The 18,055-nt window shown below is 44.6% G+C and overlaps 1 protein-coding gene across 2 annotated transcripts in view; it reads right to left on the bottom strand.

Moving 5' to 3' along the window:
• pip4p2 (phosphatidylinositol-4,5-bisphosphate 4-phosphatase 2) overlaps positions 1 to 17,232 on the bottom strand; it is a 64,651-nt gene extending 47,419 nt beyond the window's left edge. Inside the window, exon 1 of one of the 2 annotated variants that reach the window (XM_055633616.1) lies at positions 16,971 to 17,232. In XM_055633616.1, coding sequence (XP_055489591.1) covers positions 16,971 to 17,079 — 109 coding nt within the window. In that variant the 5' untranslated portion in view covers positions 17,080 to 17,232. The remainder of the gene's footprint in view (positions 1 to 16,970) is intronic. The other variant, XM_055633615.1, reaches the window with a different exon arrangement.
• Between the last annotated feature and the right edge of the window lie 823 nt (positions 17,233 to 18,055).

The following is an 18,055-nucleotide window of genomic DNA, read 5'->3' as shown; positions in this document are numbered from 1 at the left end:
GAAAAAGGAGGAGGAAGAGCCCGAGGGCTGAGGGAGAGCTAGGAAGGGGAGGAGACACCAAGGGCTAACAGAATTGTGAGAATTCAATGTTCATGCCAGGACTTTGAAAATGGACACAAAACATGGGGCCTCTTGCATACAGGCTCAGTAGACTATTTCTGTACATTTACTAATCGAGAATGAGCTTCAGTTTGGGAATACTGTACTGGCATGAATGTAAGAAAATAATTTCACCATGCGTTTGCACGTGACAATTAAAGCGCCGCTGAACAAGTGAACCATTGAAGTTGCAACACAAGTTGAGAGGATGGTTAAGAAGGCGTATGGCATAATTGCCTTAATTGGTTGAAGTATAATTTTATTTATTAGAAGTACAATACAGTGGTACCTTTTTACAGGTTCCCAAAATTATGTTAACATATTACATTCTCTGTACAACATCCTTTTTTTTTTCTTTTTTATAAAGAGAAAAGTAGGAAGAGAAATGGAAAAAGAGGTAGTAAAGAGTGAAGGATAGGCTAGTGTGCGTGAGTACAAGGCAGAAAAATAAAATAGTGAAAAAAAGAAATAAGTGAGGAGGGAAAGCAGGAGGGAGTTTATTCAATCGCCACGAGGAGATGATTATTTATGTTCTAGATCGTCTTTCACCCATTCCTGAAACTTTTAATTTTCACGATACTGTAGCACCAAGAAATCAATAAATGGGGACCGACTCATTAAGAATCGGTCTTGTTTATCTATTAGGAGTCGTCTCATTTCTTCCAAATGTGCTGTGTCCAGCATATTACTAATCCACATTTTAAATGTCGGTATATTAGCATTTTTCCAAAATTTAAGTATGTTTTTTTGCTATTATTAACCCATAATTAAAAAATGAGTTTTGGTGTTTATTTAATTTGTTCCCGTCTCCTCTTACTCCAAATATAATTATTTCAGTATTAGGTTCCATTTTTATCTTAAATAGCTTTGTGAATATATCAAATATATCACACCAAAATTTATGAAGTTTTGTACAAGAAACAAAAGAGTGTGTAATATTGGCATTTTGAGAAAGACATTTATCACAGATGGGAGAGATATTTGGATAAAATTTATTCAACCTAGTTTTTGAATAATATAATCTGTGTAATATTTTAAATTGATTTAAATTGTGTCTAGCGTTAATCGAACATTTATGTATATATATCAAATACTTTTCCCATGTTTCTTTTGAGATTTTTGTCATTAATTATTTTTCCCAGTCTTCTCTAATTGCCTCTGTTGATGGTAATTCTATGTTTAAAATACTGTTATATAGGTATGATATTAAATTTTGTGACTCCACCTTGATATTCACTGCTTCTTCCAATGGATCTAAAATTATACTTTGAAATCTTGGTATATATTTCTTCATAAAATCACATACCTGTAGATATTTAAAATATTGGTTGTTATTCAATTTAAATTTTGATTTTAGTTGTTGGAATGATTATAAAGTTCCCATTTCATACAAGTCACCTACCTTTTTAATTCCTACTCTTTCCCAGTATAACATTTGGGAAGTTATGTTGCAAATGTACAAATCTTTGGTTTTATACAGCTGCAAGATTGTGTGTAGTTCTTAGTTTAGTTTAGAGATACAATGCAGAAATTGGCCCTTCGGCTCACCCCCTAGTCCCCGCCGACCAGCGACAATTTACAATTATACCAAAGCTAATTAACCTACAAACCCGTACGTCTTTTTGTCCCGGAGGAAACGGACGCAGGTCACGGGTGAAGGTACAAACTCCGCGCAGATAAGCACCCATAGTCAAGATTGAATCGGGGTCTCTTGGCTGTAAGGCAGCAACTCTACTGCTGCGCCACCATGTTGCTGTCGCTGCATTACAGGAAGGCTTTGGAGAGGGTGCAGAAGTTCGGTGGGATGTGGAGGAAGGAATTGCAGATGCTGGTTTAAACCGATGATAAGTCACAAAAAGCTTAGAGTAACTCAGCGGAACAGGCAGCATCTCTGGAGGGAAGGAATGGGTGATGTTTCGGGTCGAGATCCTTCTTCAGACATCTGACTATTTTAGGTTCAGCGGGATATTGCCTGGATTAGAGAACTTTAGCTACAAGTGAGATTGTGGCTGGATTAACGTGGGATTTTTTTTTCTAGAGGGTTTTGGATGCTGAGGGACAATAGACAATAGGTGCAGGAGTAGGCCATCCGGCCCTTCGAGCCGCAGAGAATTCCACAGACTCACCACCCTGTGAGAAAAAGTGTTTCCTTGTCTCCGTTCTAAATGGCTTACTCCTTATTCTTAAACTGTGGCCCCTGGTTCTGGACTGCCCCAACATCAGGAACATGTTTCCTGCCTCTAGCATGTCCAAACCCTTAACAATCTTATTTGTTTCAATGTGATCCCCCTCATCCTTCTAAACTCCAGAGTGTACAAGCCCAACTGCTTCATTCTCTCAGCATATGACAGTCCCTCCATCCCGGGAATTAAACCTTGTAAACCTACGCTGCACTCCCTCAATAGCAAGAATGTCCTTCCTCAAATTAGGGGACCAAAACTGCACACCAATTGACATCCCAATTGAATATATAGATATGTTGCCATTGATAGGTTAGGTGGTCAAAGTTATAATCAGAGGTCATAGTTTTAAGCTGAGAGGGGGAAAGAATACAGGAGACTTAAGCAAATTTTTTTTCTACAAAAAATGGAACATGCTGCTAGGGCAGGTTTAGTTTAGGTTACAGATACGACGTGGAAACAGGCCCGCCGAGTCAATGTCGACCAGCGATCCCCGCACACTAACACTATCATACAGACACTATAGCTCAAACACACATACCATAGTCAGGTTTGAACCCGGGTCTCTGGTGCTATCAGGAAGCAACTCTACCGATGCACCACCATACTAGAAGCAGATGTGATTACCACAATTAAGAGACATTTACACAGACATATGAACAGGCATGGAGTGGAGGGATTTGGACCTTGTCCAGGCAGGCATGCAGTTTCATGTCGAGCTCAGACGTCATGGGAATGACTCAAACCTGCGAGAGCAGCAAAAATGGGTAGGAAGGAACTGCAGTTGCTGGTTTACACCGTAGACACAAAATACTGGAGTAACTCAGCAGGTCAGGCAGCATCTCTGGAGAGAAGGAATAGGTGGCGTTTTGGGTCGGAATCCTTCGTCAGACTGTGTCTGACTTTTCGATCATCGGTAGTCCGAAGAAGGTTCCGATCCGAGACGTCACGTATTCCTTTTCTCCGGCGATGCTGCCTGACCCGCTGAGTTACTCCAGCATTTTGTGTCCATCTGCGAGAGAAGATAGTTAAATTTACCCGCCAGGTTCTGAAATTTCCTCGTACTCTCTCTCACTTCCTCAATTGAAACTTCCTTAATGTGAAAATAAAACTTGCCTCTGTAGTCTCCTTTAATATTTCCCTCTCTTAACAATTCTCTTACCATCCTCAACTCTTTAGTTCAGCATTCAATTTTAATACCTCTGTGAAGCAACATGGAATGTTGAATACATCAAATAAATTATTCAAAAAATGTATCTTGTTTATCTCATACTTTTATGTCTTCATTTAAATGCTTCATTTCAATTATCTTTCTCATGTCAAATATTTATTGAAATTCAACAATAATGATACAGGGATGGTTTTCACACAGCATGAAACTTTTTTGTGAGTCACAACTGCCAGCTGGAAGCAGCCATTACACAAACCATTTTCACAGTTAAGTCTCGTATTAAATTTAGCAAGTTATCAGAAAAACATGGAGACACAAGGAACTGCAATTGCTGGAATCTTGAGTAAAATACAAAGTGCTGCAGTAACTCAGCAGGTCAGACAGCATCTGCGGAGAAATTGGATGGGTGACGTTTTGGGTCGGGACCCTTTTACAGGCTCAGACTGCACCTGAAGAAGGGCCCAGACTCAAAATGTCGCCTATCCATTCCCTCCACCGATGTTTGCCTTGGTTGTATGTATAGTATCATCTGGCAAGCATGGAAAACAACATTTTTCACTCGGTACACAAAAATGCTGGAGAAACTCAGCGGGTGCAGCAGCATCTATGGAGCGAAGGAAATAGGCAACGTTTCGGGCCGAAACCCTTCTTCAGACTGAGTCGCCCATTTCCTTCGCTCCATAGATGCTGCTGCACCCGCTGAGTTTCTCCAGCATTTTTGTGCACCTTCGATCTTCCAGCATCTGCAGTTCCTTCTTAAACATTTTTCACTCTCTCATTTCACTCCTCCCATTACAAAGAAAGTACAGGAGCCTGAAAACTAATGTCCAGGTTCAGGAGCAGCTTCTTCCCTATAACCATCAGGCTATTAAACACTACAACCTCCAAACAAGCTCTAAACTACATAGACATAGAGGCATTGTTTTTGTCTTTGCACTGTTGGTTTTTTTTCCATTGTATTATCTAAAACATATGAGAGGTACTTCAGAATACTCTAGTTTGGAGATCCAGCGCGGAAACAGGCCCTTCTGATCACCGGGTCCGCACTGACCAGCGATCCCGCCCATTTACACTATCCTACACCCACTAGGGACAAATTTTACATTTACCAAGCCAATTAACCTGCATAGCTGTACGTCTTTGGAGTGTGGGAGGAAACTGACGATCTCGGAGAAAACCCACGCAAGTTACAGTACTATCGTTGCATATGCTGCTGTAGGTAAGAATTTAATTGTTCCGTTTCTGGACACATGACATTGATTCTTGCTATGGCCATGTTATGGTAATTTTTGGTCCTTCACAGAAAACATGTTTGCATCAATCTGTAGTGTGCATGGTTAGGCATATATGTTACCATGGTCCAGGATTTATTGACACAGGTTGATCATACGCTGAATAATCCAACCACATTTGTGTTTGGAAGTGGAAAGAACTAATAGAAATTGCATTCATTGCAACGTGTGTAAAGAGTTGAGATACTGTATTATAATTTTCCTGCATGTCATTGTGGTATATACCGTCCTGATTGGTGAATATGTTTAGTTTGTGACTTTATTTGAAGCAGAAATACTATGTGAATGCTTCATTGAGTATAATTCCGACTGGTAACTACGCACTTCGTCCGAGCACATTATCGCACGCGTCATGCAAACCGTCTTAAATGACGACGTAAACTGTCATTTGACGACCTAAAAAGCTGCCGAGGTTGCCCGGCGGGCAACAGGGAAAAAAAGTTAAGTGAGAGTCCTGTGATCACGGCTGATCATCCAAAAACAGTACCCCGTTCCTGTTTTTCCCCCATATCCCTTGATTCCATTAGCCCTAAGAGCTAAATCTAACTCTCAATGTAATGACATGTGATTTAAATGAGGTGCATCCCAGACAGTTAAGAGAAGCATCCCTCCCCCATCCTAGTTCTCCGATCAGTCTGTGTCCTCCTGATTAAATCATACATTGTATACCTCATTGTCACCTTTCCCTATCTAGTACTACATATTCCTTGAGCTTCGTCTCCTTCGATTTCTCGTTTTCACACTTTACCCTTCCATATCTCTAGTTTCCCTATCCCCGACTCTCAGTCTGAAGAAGGGTCTCGACCCGAAACGTCACCCATTCTTCTTCCCTCTAGAGATGCTGCCGGTCCCGCTGAGTTACTCCAGCATTTTGTGTCTATCTTAAGAGAAGCAAGACAGACAGGAGCAGAAAATCACACCCTTGACCAAGTGAGGTCAACCATTTTCATAGGAAGAATAGTAAAACAGAAGGTAGACAAAAATGCTGGAGAAACTCAACGGGTGAGGCAGCATCTATGGAGCAAAGGAAATAGGTAACGTTTCGGGCCAAAACCCTTCTTCAAACTGATGTGAGGGTTGGGGGCTGGGAAGAAGAAAGGAACAGGTGGAGCAAGTGGGCTGAGGGAGAGCTGAGAAGGGGAGGAGAAAGTAGGGACTACCTGAAATTAGAGAAGTCAATGTTCATACCACTGGGGTACAAACTGCCCAAGCGAAATACGAGGTGCTGCTCCTCCAATTTGCGCTGGGCCTCACTCTGGCCATGGAGGAGGCCCAGGACAGAAAGGTCGGATTCGGAATGGGAGGGGGAGTTGAAGTGCTGAGCCACCGGAAATCAGGTAGGTTATTGCGAACCGAGCGGAGGTGTTGGGCGAAGCGATCGCCAAGCCTACGCTTGGTCTCACCGATATAGAGCAGCTGACATCTAGAGCAGCGGATGCAATAGATGAGGTTGGAGGAGGTGCAGGTTAACCTCTGCCGCACCTGGAATGACTGCTTGGGTCCTTGAATGGAGTCAAGGGGGTGAGATAAAGCAACAAGTGCAGCATTTCTTGCGGTTGCAAGGGAAGGTGCCCAGAGAGGGGGTGGTTCAGGTGGGAAGGGATGAATTGATCAGGAGGGAGTGGTCTCTACGGAAAGCAGACAGGGGTGGAGAAGGGAAGATGTGGCAAGTGGTGGGATCATGTTGGAGGTGGCGAAAAGGATTATTTGTTGTATGTGACGGCTGGTAGGGTGGAAGGCAAGGACGAGGGGGACATCGAAAGATGACGCTCTCACCACGACTCTTCTATACCCCGTGACTGCTCTCACTCCCCATCCCCGCAATCGCAACAAGGGCCGAGTCCCCATAGTTGTTTCTTTGATTAGAAGCCAATGATCGATAGAGTGCTACATGGGTCGGTGCTGTGTCCATTGTTATTTGTTATATACATTAACAATTTCATGTTATGGCACCGTTGTGCAGCGGTAGAGTTGCTGCCGTACAGTGCTGCAAGAGACCCAGGTTCAATCCTGACTATGGGTGCTGCCTGTACGGAGTTTGTACGTTCTCTCCGTGACCGTGTGGGTTTTCTCTAAGATCTTCGGTTTCCTCCCACACTCCAAAGACGTAAAGGTTTGTAGGTTAATAGGCTTTGGAGGAGTAAAAAAATGCCCCGAATGTGTGTGTGTGTAGGATAGTGTTAGTGTGGGGGATTGCCGGTTGGTGCAAACTCTGTGGGCCGAAGGGCCTGTTTCTGTGCTGTATCTCTTAATGTCCTTAACATTGTCAGTAAATTTGCAGATGACACCAAAATTGGAAGTGTATCAAAATGTACAAAATTAAACTTTGGCATGTCACAGTGAATGGTAGAGCCCTCAAGAGTGTTGAAGAGCTGGGAATAAAAGGACATGGAAATAGCGAGTCAGGTGGACAGAGTGTGGAAGAAGTCGTATGGTATGCTGGCCTTCATTGCGAAATGTATTGAGTGCAAAAGTGGCAAATCGCGATGTAGCTGTACAAATCGTTCGTTGTACCACACTTGCAGTTCAGGTCATCCACCTATGGGGATAATGTCATGATATAAACTAAACTCGATTCAATTTGGAAAGGGTGCAAACGCAATAGACCAGGATGTTCCCTAGACTTGCAGTCTTCAGTTACAGGGTGGGGCTTGGATCTTTTTTCTTTGGAGCGTAGGAATCTGAAAAATGATCATATTGAGGTGTCCAAGATCATGAGGGGCATGGATCAAGTGTATGCGCATAGGTTTTATTTCCCCAGGGGTAGAGGATTCTAAAACGAGAGGGTATAGGCTTAAGATGAGAGGGGAGAGATTTAAGAGGCACTTCAGGGCAACTTTTTCAAATCAATGTGCTACCAGAGGTAGCTATCAGATTACCACTTTTAAAAGGGATTTGGTCATGTATAGGCAGAGAGAAACTGCAGATGCTGGTTTAAATCGAAGATAGACACAAAAAGCTGGAGTAACTCAGTGGGCCAGGCAGCATTTCTGGAGGGAAGGAATGGGTGACATTTCGGATCAAGACCCTGAAGAACAGTCTCGACCCGAAACGTCCACCCATTCCTTCTCTCCAGAAATCCTGCCTGTCCCGCTGAGATACTCCAAGTTTTTGTGTCTATCTTTATCACAATAGACAATAGGTGCAAGAGTAGGCCATTCGGCCCTTCAAGCCAGCCCCGCCATTCACTGTGATCATGGCTGATCATCCACATTCAGTACCCCGTTCCTGCCAAAGGGCCTGTTTCCATACTGTATAGTTCTATGGCCACAGATTGCAAATGTTCTAAACTTTGAAGAAGATGTCTGAAAGAAATGTCTTTTTGTAAACCAGCATCTGCAGTTCCTTGTTGCCAGGAAGATAAGACAGTTAAGCAAGCAGATGGGATACTTCACTTTATTTCGTTATTTTTTAAGAATATGAGATGGGAACTTAACGCTTCTTAAAATACCTGTTAGATCACAGATTAGTATGGGTGTCAGGTATTGTGGGGAGAAGGCAGGAGAATGGGGTTGAGAGGAAAAGATAGATCAACCATGATTGAATGGCATAGTAGACTTGATGGGCCGAATGGCATAATTCCGCTCTTATAACATGACCTAATGGAGTACTAGTTTCTGATCTTTAGAAAGCAGGCTGAAGAGAGACTTAACTGCGGTGTATAACATTTCATGGAGTCTACTTGGATGAATAGGAAACATCTATTTCACTCAGCAGAGTGATTGAGAGACTGTGACATTCAGGGCAGAGATGAGCAAAAATTGATAAAATTATTTCAATGCCTTCCTTCTGTACTTTGATCCAATGCATCCATTTTAAAATTACAATTAAAATAGTAAGATTAAACGAGAACTTACCAGTTTGAGGATTGATCTGTATTTTATGAGGAGTTACGATGAGGGATTACTTGAAGAGCCCGCTCAGCACGCATGCGCGGCATACTTCAAAGCAGCGGTGTGGAATCACAGATAGACACAGTTATTGAAGTAAACATAGTAAAGACAAGGAGACATCAGTTTATCAGTTTGACCCATATTATTGAGGGTGGGAGCGGAAGGCACGTAATCCCTCATCGTAACTCCTCATAAAATACAGATCAAACCTCAAACTGGTAAGTTCTCGTTTAATCTTACTATTTTACTTCGGAGTCACGTGAGTGACTACGTGAAGACTTCAAAGCTCTGTGATTTCAAACCGTGCAACAGGTATTACTTCACGCACTGCCAAAGTCCTTGAGGGAGGAAGTGTGTTATCGTAATCAACCAATGAATCTGTTTGTAGAAAAACACAATGGTATTTTTTAACAATAACAACAAAGAAATTAAATTGCTCCCCTGGGCTTAAATTAAATATTTGCAGTCTGTAAAATCTTTTCTGCAAATAAAACAGGTTTTGCCAACGGCTTATTATAAAATTTCTGAACGGTCTTTCCCCCGACCATCCTGCTGTAGCCAGGATGTGGTCTATAGGCACGTCCATTCTTTTAGCCGTTGACGTGGATGCTGCCCTGGTGGAATGAGATTTGTACATGTTAGTATTTATCCCAGCAGCTTTTAGCACCTGCTTGAGCCATCTCGCAATGGTTTGGCTCGTCACCCGACCATAAGGTTTTTTATGACTGACCCACAAGACTTTACATCTCCCTCGAATATTTTTGGTTGTGTCTATGTAGGATAGTAGGTGGGTCATGGCACATAACCGTGGTTCTGGCGGGTAAGCCCGGAATTCCACGACTGTATTAGGTGTTCCTGGTCTGCTCTCTTTGATCAGTCCCTGGATAACGACAGAGATCTGGTCTGGAGCTGTGAGCATGCTGTCCAGTCGCAATAGGTGTAGTGACTGGACCCTCTGTGCAGATACAAGTGCCATCAACATGAGTGTTTTGAGGTTGAGGGATCTGGCTGGTGGCCATCCCCCGAGGTATGTCAGGACCACACTGACATCCCCTATATGGGTGTACCTTGGTCTAGGAGGTTAGAGTTGTAAATACCCTTCATTAGTTTGACCACCAGCGGGTGGGACCCCATGGCCTGTTGTCCTGGAGCTGGTTTTAAATAGACAGACAGGGCACTTCTAGCTGTGTTGATGGCCCTGTAGCCGAAACCTTCATCGTGGTGAAGGTTCGCCAGGAATTCCAGTACGTTGGTAACTGTAGCTGTTGAGTAGGTGGTCCCTGTATCCAAGCAGTACTTCTCCCATTTTTTGATGCTGGACAAGTGCTGTTTTTTAGTGGATGTCCGGAGGGATGCTGACATGGTGTTGACGGTTTGTTCTGATAATCCCAGTCCCAGAAGTGGTTTGTGCAGAACCTGCAACCCAGGAGTTTGATTTTTTCATGGCACGGGTGGCTTGTGCCCGACACTGGGTGTTAATAACTCTGGGTCACTGGGGAATACCATCGGAGTTTCAACAACCATGTCATGGAGTATTGGGAACCATGGCTGCGTAGGCCAGTCGGGTACTATCAAAATACCTGAAGCAGAGTCCATTTGTATTGTGTGTAGTCCCCGACTGATGAGGCAGACACTTCATGACACGATCATAATGACCTGTATGTCGTTTTGGTGCCTGTACCTTTGCTCTTTGTAAGTTTTGACAGTGCAAAGATCCGAATTCTGTAGCCGGAAATGCTGCTACCATTTTCCCAATTACTCTGTTACTTGTCGAATAGTTGGTAGTACGTTGACCATTAAATTGTTGCATGATTGTGCCAATTCAACTGTTTTGTCTCTTGGCAATGTTACAGTCACGTAGACTGAATTAATTGTGAAGCCCAAGTAGTCCATGATTGTGGATTGCTTCAACTTAGATTTATCTGGATGTAAGACAATCCCAGGGTTTCAAATAACTGTTTGGTAGCTGATACAGCTAACATAGTCAATTCCATGGTCTTACCTATTATTTAAGATATCATCAAGATATGCCATGACAATATGTTTTTGTCTTCTGAATATTGCCAGAGCTGGTTTTAGTATCTTGGTGAATAATCTTGGGCTGATGTGAACCCATTGGGTAACGCTTTAAACTGCCATAGCTGCCCCATCCAGGTAAATTTCAGGTATCTGCGATGATCCCTGTGAATGGTACTAAATAGTAAACATCTTTAGTTTTGCCATGAAATATCCTTTGGAAATTAGTTGTTTGGCAGTAACAACCGTTTCCATTTTTAAATGTATATACTTAACAAACATATTTAGTGAAGTTAAGTCAATGATGATGCGCCATCCACCATCTTTTTTGGGTATAGTAACGAATATTTGACACGAATTCCAAGGGTTCATGTTTTCCCATGATACCCTTTGTAATTAGTCTCACCAGTTCAGCTTGTCCCTCTCGTTTCTTTAACGGAGAGGGAAAATACCCTCTGGGGTGAATGTTGAACTGGTGGCAATTTTTCTAGTATGAATTGTATTTTGTATCCACTAATGCCATTGAGTATATACTGATCACTTGTGATAGACTCCCGTGCTTCTTAAAACAGGTGTAATCTCCCCCCTGTTAGAATTAAGCCCCTATTTTCTATATGCTGGTAGGAACCAGACCCACCTACCTCCATGGTTATGGGTATTCTTCTGTTTCCTGCCGGTCCAACGAGTCTTGCATGTTGTCTGACGTGGCGGTGATGTTGGGGGGTGGCGCATTTTCCATGGGGTCCGCTCTGGGCCCTGGTCTAAAGAAGACTTTCGGTGATAGAATGCGGACCCCGAGCTTTACACCAGTCCCATATGGTAGACGTCGACTGATGGACGCGATGGGGTGCTGCTGCTTAGGAATTATTGTTTTTGGTTTGCTCGTCCCGGGGCCTGCCCTCATGAGACCGAAAGCTTGTTAAGGCCTCTCCATATCCTTCATATGCTTTGTGAGGTTTTTGCCAAAGAGCAGTGGGTCTGGCTCAGTGGCTGGGGTTTTGCACAACCCTGCAAATTTAGGATTTTATGGCAGGTTTTATGATTTATTTACGAAGTTGTGGTCATCTCCGTATTTGTCCACGGAACGAGCAAACGATGTGATGGCTGACGTCAGGAGCCTGAGGATCCGCTGCAGTTTTAGCTCCTGGTTCCGAATGTTTGCCCCAACGTACCCCCACTTTTGGCTGTTTACAGCCGGCACTTTAAGGGACTCACGGTTCTCTGGAGCTGTATACGCCTCATTGACCACCTCTCCTGTAGGGCCTTTAACGGCCTGCTGCACGTGGGGCTGCCACGTAGCGGTCCACCACACCTAGCAGCTCTTCCTGTTCCTGCACCCCTTGCATACTCCCGACATCTTCAGCCAGCGTCCCCTCTTCTTGACCAGCCCATCCTGGTCATCAAAGCTACGCTCGGGTAAGGAGGAAGCAATGGACAGTGCACTAGACACTGTGGAGGGAGTGCCTGAACTCCCCCTGCGAGAGCGCCCCTCACAAGCGCGTCTCGCTGGAGCTCCTGCTCCAGGAGCCGCTCCAGCGACTCAGGCGGCTGTCTCTCCCCCGGGCGGGTGGAGAGATGTCCCCGTCCGACAAGTCGGAAGCCACCGGCCGGACGCCTCTTCTGTGGCATTACATCCAGCCCGCTGCTCAGGCGCCAGCGGGCTGGGCTCAGCACGGTGTCAGGAAATAGCGGAGCACCCTGTAAGCAGTCCTACCGCCTTGTTGCTGCATCCCCCCCCAGATGGAACGCTCCTCCGTGGAGTCGAGCGGGGGACAGGTTTGTCCAAGAGCCTTTCTTCGCTGCCTGAAAGGCAGAAGGCTCTCCTGTGAAAGAAAACCCGACCTCAGAGCTTACCTGACGGTCCGTTCTTTCACCCCGTAGCGGGAGCGCCTGACTCCCGATGCGCCGCTGTTGCACTGCTGGCGTAATGCCGCGCATGCGTGCTGAGCGGGCTCTTCACGTAGTCACTCACGTGACTCCGAAGTAAAACACAAAGTACTTGTGCTCTAACAGCAGGATTAGCGCTCAACCAAGACAACCAAGTTCAAAGCCAAAGTACTCTCTAAACTGATTCTACCAACTTATGCCAAGGACTATATCCAACTCCATATGCAATAATCAGCTACCTACATCTTTTTTTTTTAAACTGATTGTGAAGATGCAAGTATATTATTGGGGTTGTCATGTGGGCACCTCCCCTCACTGGTGTTTCGTGGAGTTAGGCCCACGACACCATGGGAAGGATCAACAGTTGGTTCTGGCATCGCAGAACAATCCCCTCAATACCTGATCTTACCACCTATGCTACCGGTATCTACCAAATACAGGAAGCTACTGGTTGATTCACTCAATGCTAAACACTGATATCCTATCCTCCACTTATCCTAACCCATGATTAATCTCATAACGGGCCTGTCCCACTTGGCGATTTTTTCGGCGACTGCCGGCATAGTTGACTGGCGTATCAGGTCACCGAAAAATTTGTGGCGTGTTGCGGCATCGTGACGTATTGACGCGCGGCGTTTTTTCAAGTGTCGCAACATTTTTTTTGGTCTCCGCTGGATTTTGAAATGTTCAAAATCTTTTGGCGACACCGATATGACGCCGGCAGTCGCCGAAAAAAAAAGAATCGGCAAGTGGGGCAGGCCCTTAAGGCCACAAATATCAATCTCGCATAAGCCTGGGATACACTTACAGTGGGCTTGTCAGTGTATTTTGGGCAAATGCCACTTGTAATTACCAACGCTGTGCACTATAGATGTTCTCTCTGCACAATACAAGTGTCGCTAACATCATTTTCTAACTACAGGCTCCGCCACTGTTAATCGTGCGTTAAGTTTAAGCCAAAACAAAATCCGAGCTGTGCTGAAATCTTGCGTTGCCACATTTGCGTGCTAGTCCAAAAGGAAAATCTACTGTGATCCACTACAATTGTCCCCTTTTCGCTCTACATTATACAGTACCTATACTTGAGATTGGCTTGATTGTATTTATGTACAGTATCATCTATTCATACAGCCATACTGTGATACAGCATGGAAACAGGCCCCTCAGCCCAACTTACCCACACCGGCCAACTTGTTCAAGCTACACTAGTCCCACCTGCCTGTGTTTAGCCCATATCCCTCCAAACCCGTCCTATCCATGTACCTGTCTAACTGTTTCTTAAACGTTGGGATAGTACCAGCCTCAACTACCTCCTCTGGCAGCTCGTTCCATACACCCACCACCCTTTGTGTGGAAAGGTTACCCTTCAGATTTCTATTCAATCTCTTCCCCTTCACCTTAGACCCATGTCCTCTGGTTCTCGATTCACCTACTCTGGACAAGGGACTCTGTGCATCTACCCGATCTATTCGTCTCATTTAATTTAATTAGACAGCAAGGTAAAACAAACCTTTTTACTGGATCTCAGTACATGTGACAATAATAAACCTAAACCTGACCTGCAACACAATGAATAGAATACAAGGGGAAATTAAACATACCAGAAAAAAGATTCACTCTCAAATTTATAGGCCCTAGGCATCTTTTTTTTCCAGAAATTCTTTTACAAATACATTTTAGTTTCTATTTGTCTCAATTTTTCCCCAAATGGAAATTATTTCTCTGATAAGATTGGATTAGGCACCAAGGACAGGACATGCCCTAAGAACACCAACATTTGCAAATCAGGTTGACCATAAGTGACTGCAGCAAAGATTAATAGAGGATGATTCAATGATTCATTGGGGTGGCACAGTGGAGCAAAGGTAACGTACAGCACCAGAGACCCGGGTTCGATCCAAACCTCAGGTGCTGTCTGTATGGAGTTTGCACATTCTCCCTGTGACCACGTGGGTTTTCTCCGAGTGCTCCGGTTTCCTCCCACACTCCAAAGATATGCAGGTTTACAGGATAATTGGCTTAGGTAAAATTGTAAATTGTCCCTAGTGCCGGAGGAGGCTGTTGAGGCAGAGACTATCGCAATGTCTAAGCAGCAATTAGACAGCTGCATGGATATGACAGGTTTACAGGGATGTGGGCCAACGCAAGCAAGGGTGACTGGTGTGGATGGGACATTGGGCAGGTTGTGCCGAAGAGCCCGTTTCCACAATATATGATTCTACGACTAGTGTGTGTAAGATGGAGCATGTGCACGGGGCGATCGCTGGTCGGCGCGGACTCGGTGGGCCGAAAGGCCCGTTTCCACGCTGTATCTACAAACTAAACTAACACGAAAGGGGTTCCGCCTGTAAAGGTTGATTGTAACAGCATACCCAATTCCATAAGTGTTTTCAAGGCTCGAATGAACAGAAGTATCCTAATAACAGGACATCCTACTTCAATATTTGCATATAGAGTCATTGCCACCTTTTTAAAAACAGGGAACACTTTTTCAGAAATATGAATACCGAATGAATATTCATTGTTCGATATCTCTCTACATTTCCCTTTCCCGGGACTTTCATTCTGAAGAAGGGTCTCGACCCAGAACGTCACCCATTCCTTCTCTCCAGAGACGCTGTCTGTGCCCGCTGAGTTACTCTAGCTTTTTGTGTCTATCTTATGAATATTGCATGATCAGCTGGCACCCGAAAACCTGTTTCCTGATGTACTGCAAAAACAACAGAGGAATAGGTTTATGGACGAGTTCAGAACACAATCCTCTGAGGATCACCGCTCTCCTCCTCTGACGAGAGTTCTGTAAAACCCTTTCTCACTGCACCCCCTCCGTGCATGCAATTGTCCCATATCTCTCGTCTCCCCCCCCCCCCCGCGATCCTCAGTCTGAAGAAGGGTCACCTATTTCTTTTCTCCAGAGATGCTTGATTAGTACAGAGATTCTTGATTAGTATGGGTGTCAGAGGATATGGGGAGAAGGCAGGAGAATGGGGTTAGGAGGGAGAGATAGATCAGCCATGATTGAATGGCTTGATGGGCCAAATGTTTGTGTCTGACCTCTTCCTTCGCTTCAATGCCCCTCAAACAGAGTAGTGGCCTGGCTTGGCTTCCCCCATGTATGAGGGATTCACTTCAAACATTTCCTTCATTTGATTTTTTTTTAAATCATCTGACCCTTTAACCTTGTACTTCGTCTTTTTTGTGTGACCTCGTTCACAGTCTGGTCCCCACCTTCTGATCCCCGAAGCCCCTCCCGTCTCATTCCCCAACCTCTTGCCCCCTCAACATTGTTAAATCCATCATGATTTCGCCTGACATTAATGTTGTCATTCAGAATTCACACAAGGTCTGCACCAGTTCTTAACCGCGTCAAACTGACACCAATCAACAACATTAGGGGCAGAGGTATCAAATGAACAGTGGGATTTAATCATGTCAATGGAAAGCATTTTTTGGGGCAAACTGAAGCATTTGCCTTCTAGGCGTTTTCGAAAACAATGTAAAAACAATAAAACATATGGTTTGACTTCAACCTATGCCTGTTGTGCCATTATATTCAGACTGATCTCACGAGGATTTGGCAAAAATCTCACGCGTTTGTCGTAACTTCGGGATAGAAATGGATTTTCGATACGTGGCCCTCAACAATAGACCTCTCGCTCTCTCTCTCTCTGCACAATACAAGTGTCGCTAACATCATTTTCTAACTACAGGCTCCGCCACTGTTAATCGTGCGTTAAGTTTAAGCCAAAACAAAATCCGAGCTGTGCTGAAATCTTGCCGCAGCCGTTTTCAACACGTAAAAAAAAAAAAGCCCTTACGCATTCACCATGGAGATTGATGACTTGCGTTATACTTGTGACAATGTCTCCTGTAAACACTCTCAGAGCCTAGCAGAGCGTCGCAGAGTTGGGGTTTGTAGTGTGTCCTTCATTAAACAGCACTGCCTGCTCCCCATATACGCCCCCCCCAACACCCACCCACTGAAAATTAATGCAGTTGTTTGTTTTTTTGTCTTACAGCATAAACACCATTGCAAACTCCAGCAATACGTTGCAAGCGATAACCAGCTGAGAGGTCTGGAAGCTCTCTCTGTCTCTCCACGCTATATTTTATTAGACAGATTACAAGGGGGGCAGTCTGCTTTATTAAACAACAATGCCTGCTACATCATCGCTTCCCCCCACATTGAAAATTAATGGGTTGTTTTTGTCTTAGAGCAGAAACACTATTGCAAACTCCAGCAATACATTGCAAGCGATAACCAGCTGAGAGGTCTGGAAGCTCTCTCTCTGTCTCTCTCTCTCTCCACACTAGCTTTCATTAGAGGGGCAACAAGGACATGTAATTGCAGTTTGTTTCCCCACCCCCAAATATTAATTCATCTTTCACTTTAATTATTGTTTTTTTGATGAAGCAGCATATATACACTCACCCCGGGGACTGGGCTCCTCGACGTACAGAGGCGTTGTAGGAGTGGTGTTGCCAGAGTTGTTTGCAAAGAGCAGAGGCGACCGCTCATCCACACCGTCAGTATCAGCCATGACTACTGCGGCCGGCGGACTGCGAAACAGCGTCTAGAGGAGAGAGCGAAGCAACACGCTGCCCACAGGGGAGGGGCTATACGCAGTCACAAGCAAAGATCTTGGAGCAGAGCTGCTCTAAGATCTTTGGTCACAAGGTGAACACAACATCTGATTATTCCGGCTAAACACTCTGGTTAACTGGTTCGGGCTGTTTTCCCAGGGAGGGGGAGGGAGGGAGAGGGTGGGAGGAGAAAAGGGAGAGAAAAACGGGAAGCAAGGAGGGAAAAAAGAGAGGAAGGAGAGAGAGAGAGGGGAAATGAAAGGACAGAATGAAATAATGGAAAAGGGGAAGGAAAAGGGGGAAAGGAAAGGAGAGAGAGGTGAAGGACATCGGGGAAAGGGGGAAGCAAATGGTGAGAAGGAAAGGGGCGGTGGTGGTAAAGGAAATCAAAGAGGGGAGGGAGGAAGGAAAGGGGAGAAGGAGGGGAGGGATGGGGAGAATGAAAGAAAGGAAAGATGAAGGGGTAGGATGGGGAAGGGAAGGTGAATGAAAGAGGAAATGTAAGAAGTATGGGGGGAGGGGAGACGGGGCTGAAAGGAATGGGGTGAAGTAAGGAAGGAAATGGGTGGGAGACAGTGGAAGAAAGGAGAGGGAGAGAGGGGAAGGATGGGGAGGAAAAAAAAGGAGAGGGTAGGTGGCAAAGGAAAGGAAGATGAGACACCGGTGTTTAATTGTTATGTTACACAAGCAACAGAACAATGAAATTCTTACTTGCTAAATTCAGCTTTTGTAGATACATAGACAATGGATACATAGACAATAAGGGCCATTCGGCTAGCACCGCCATTCAATGTGATCATGGCTGATCATCCACAATCAGTACCCCGTTCCTGCCTTCTTCCCATACCGCTTGATTCTGTTAGCCCTAAGAGCTCTATCGAAACTGTCTTTTGAATGCATCCAGTGAATAGGCCTCCACTGCCTTCTGAGGCA

The sequence above is a fragment of the Leucoraja erinacea genome, chromosome 4 (assembly GCF_028641065.1).
Source record: "Leucoraja erinacea ecotype New England chromosome 4, Leri_hhj_1, whole genome shotgun sequence".
In the NCBI taxonomy this organism is placed as follows: Eukaryota; Metazoa; Chordata; class Chondrichthyes; order Rajiformes; family Rajidae; genus Leucoraja; species Leucoraja erinaceus.
This window is presented reverse-complemented; position numbering and strand designations above follow the sequence as displayed.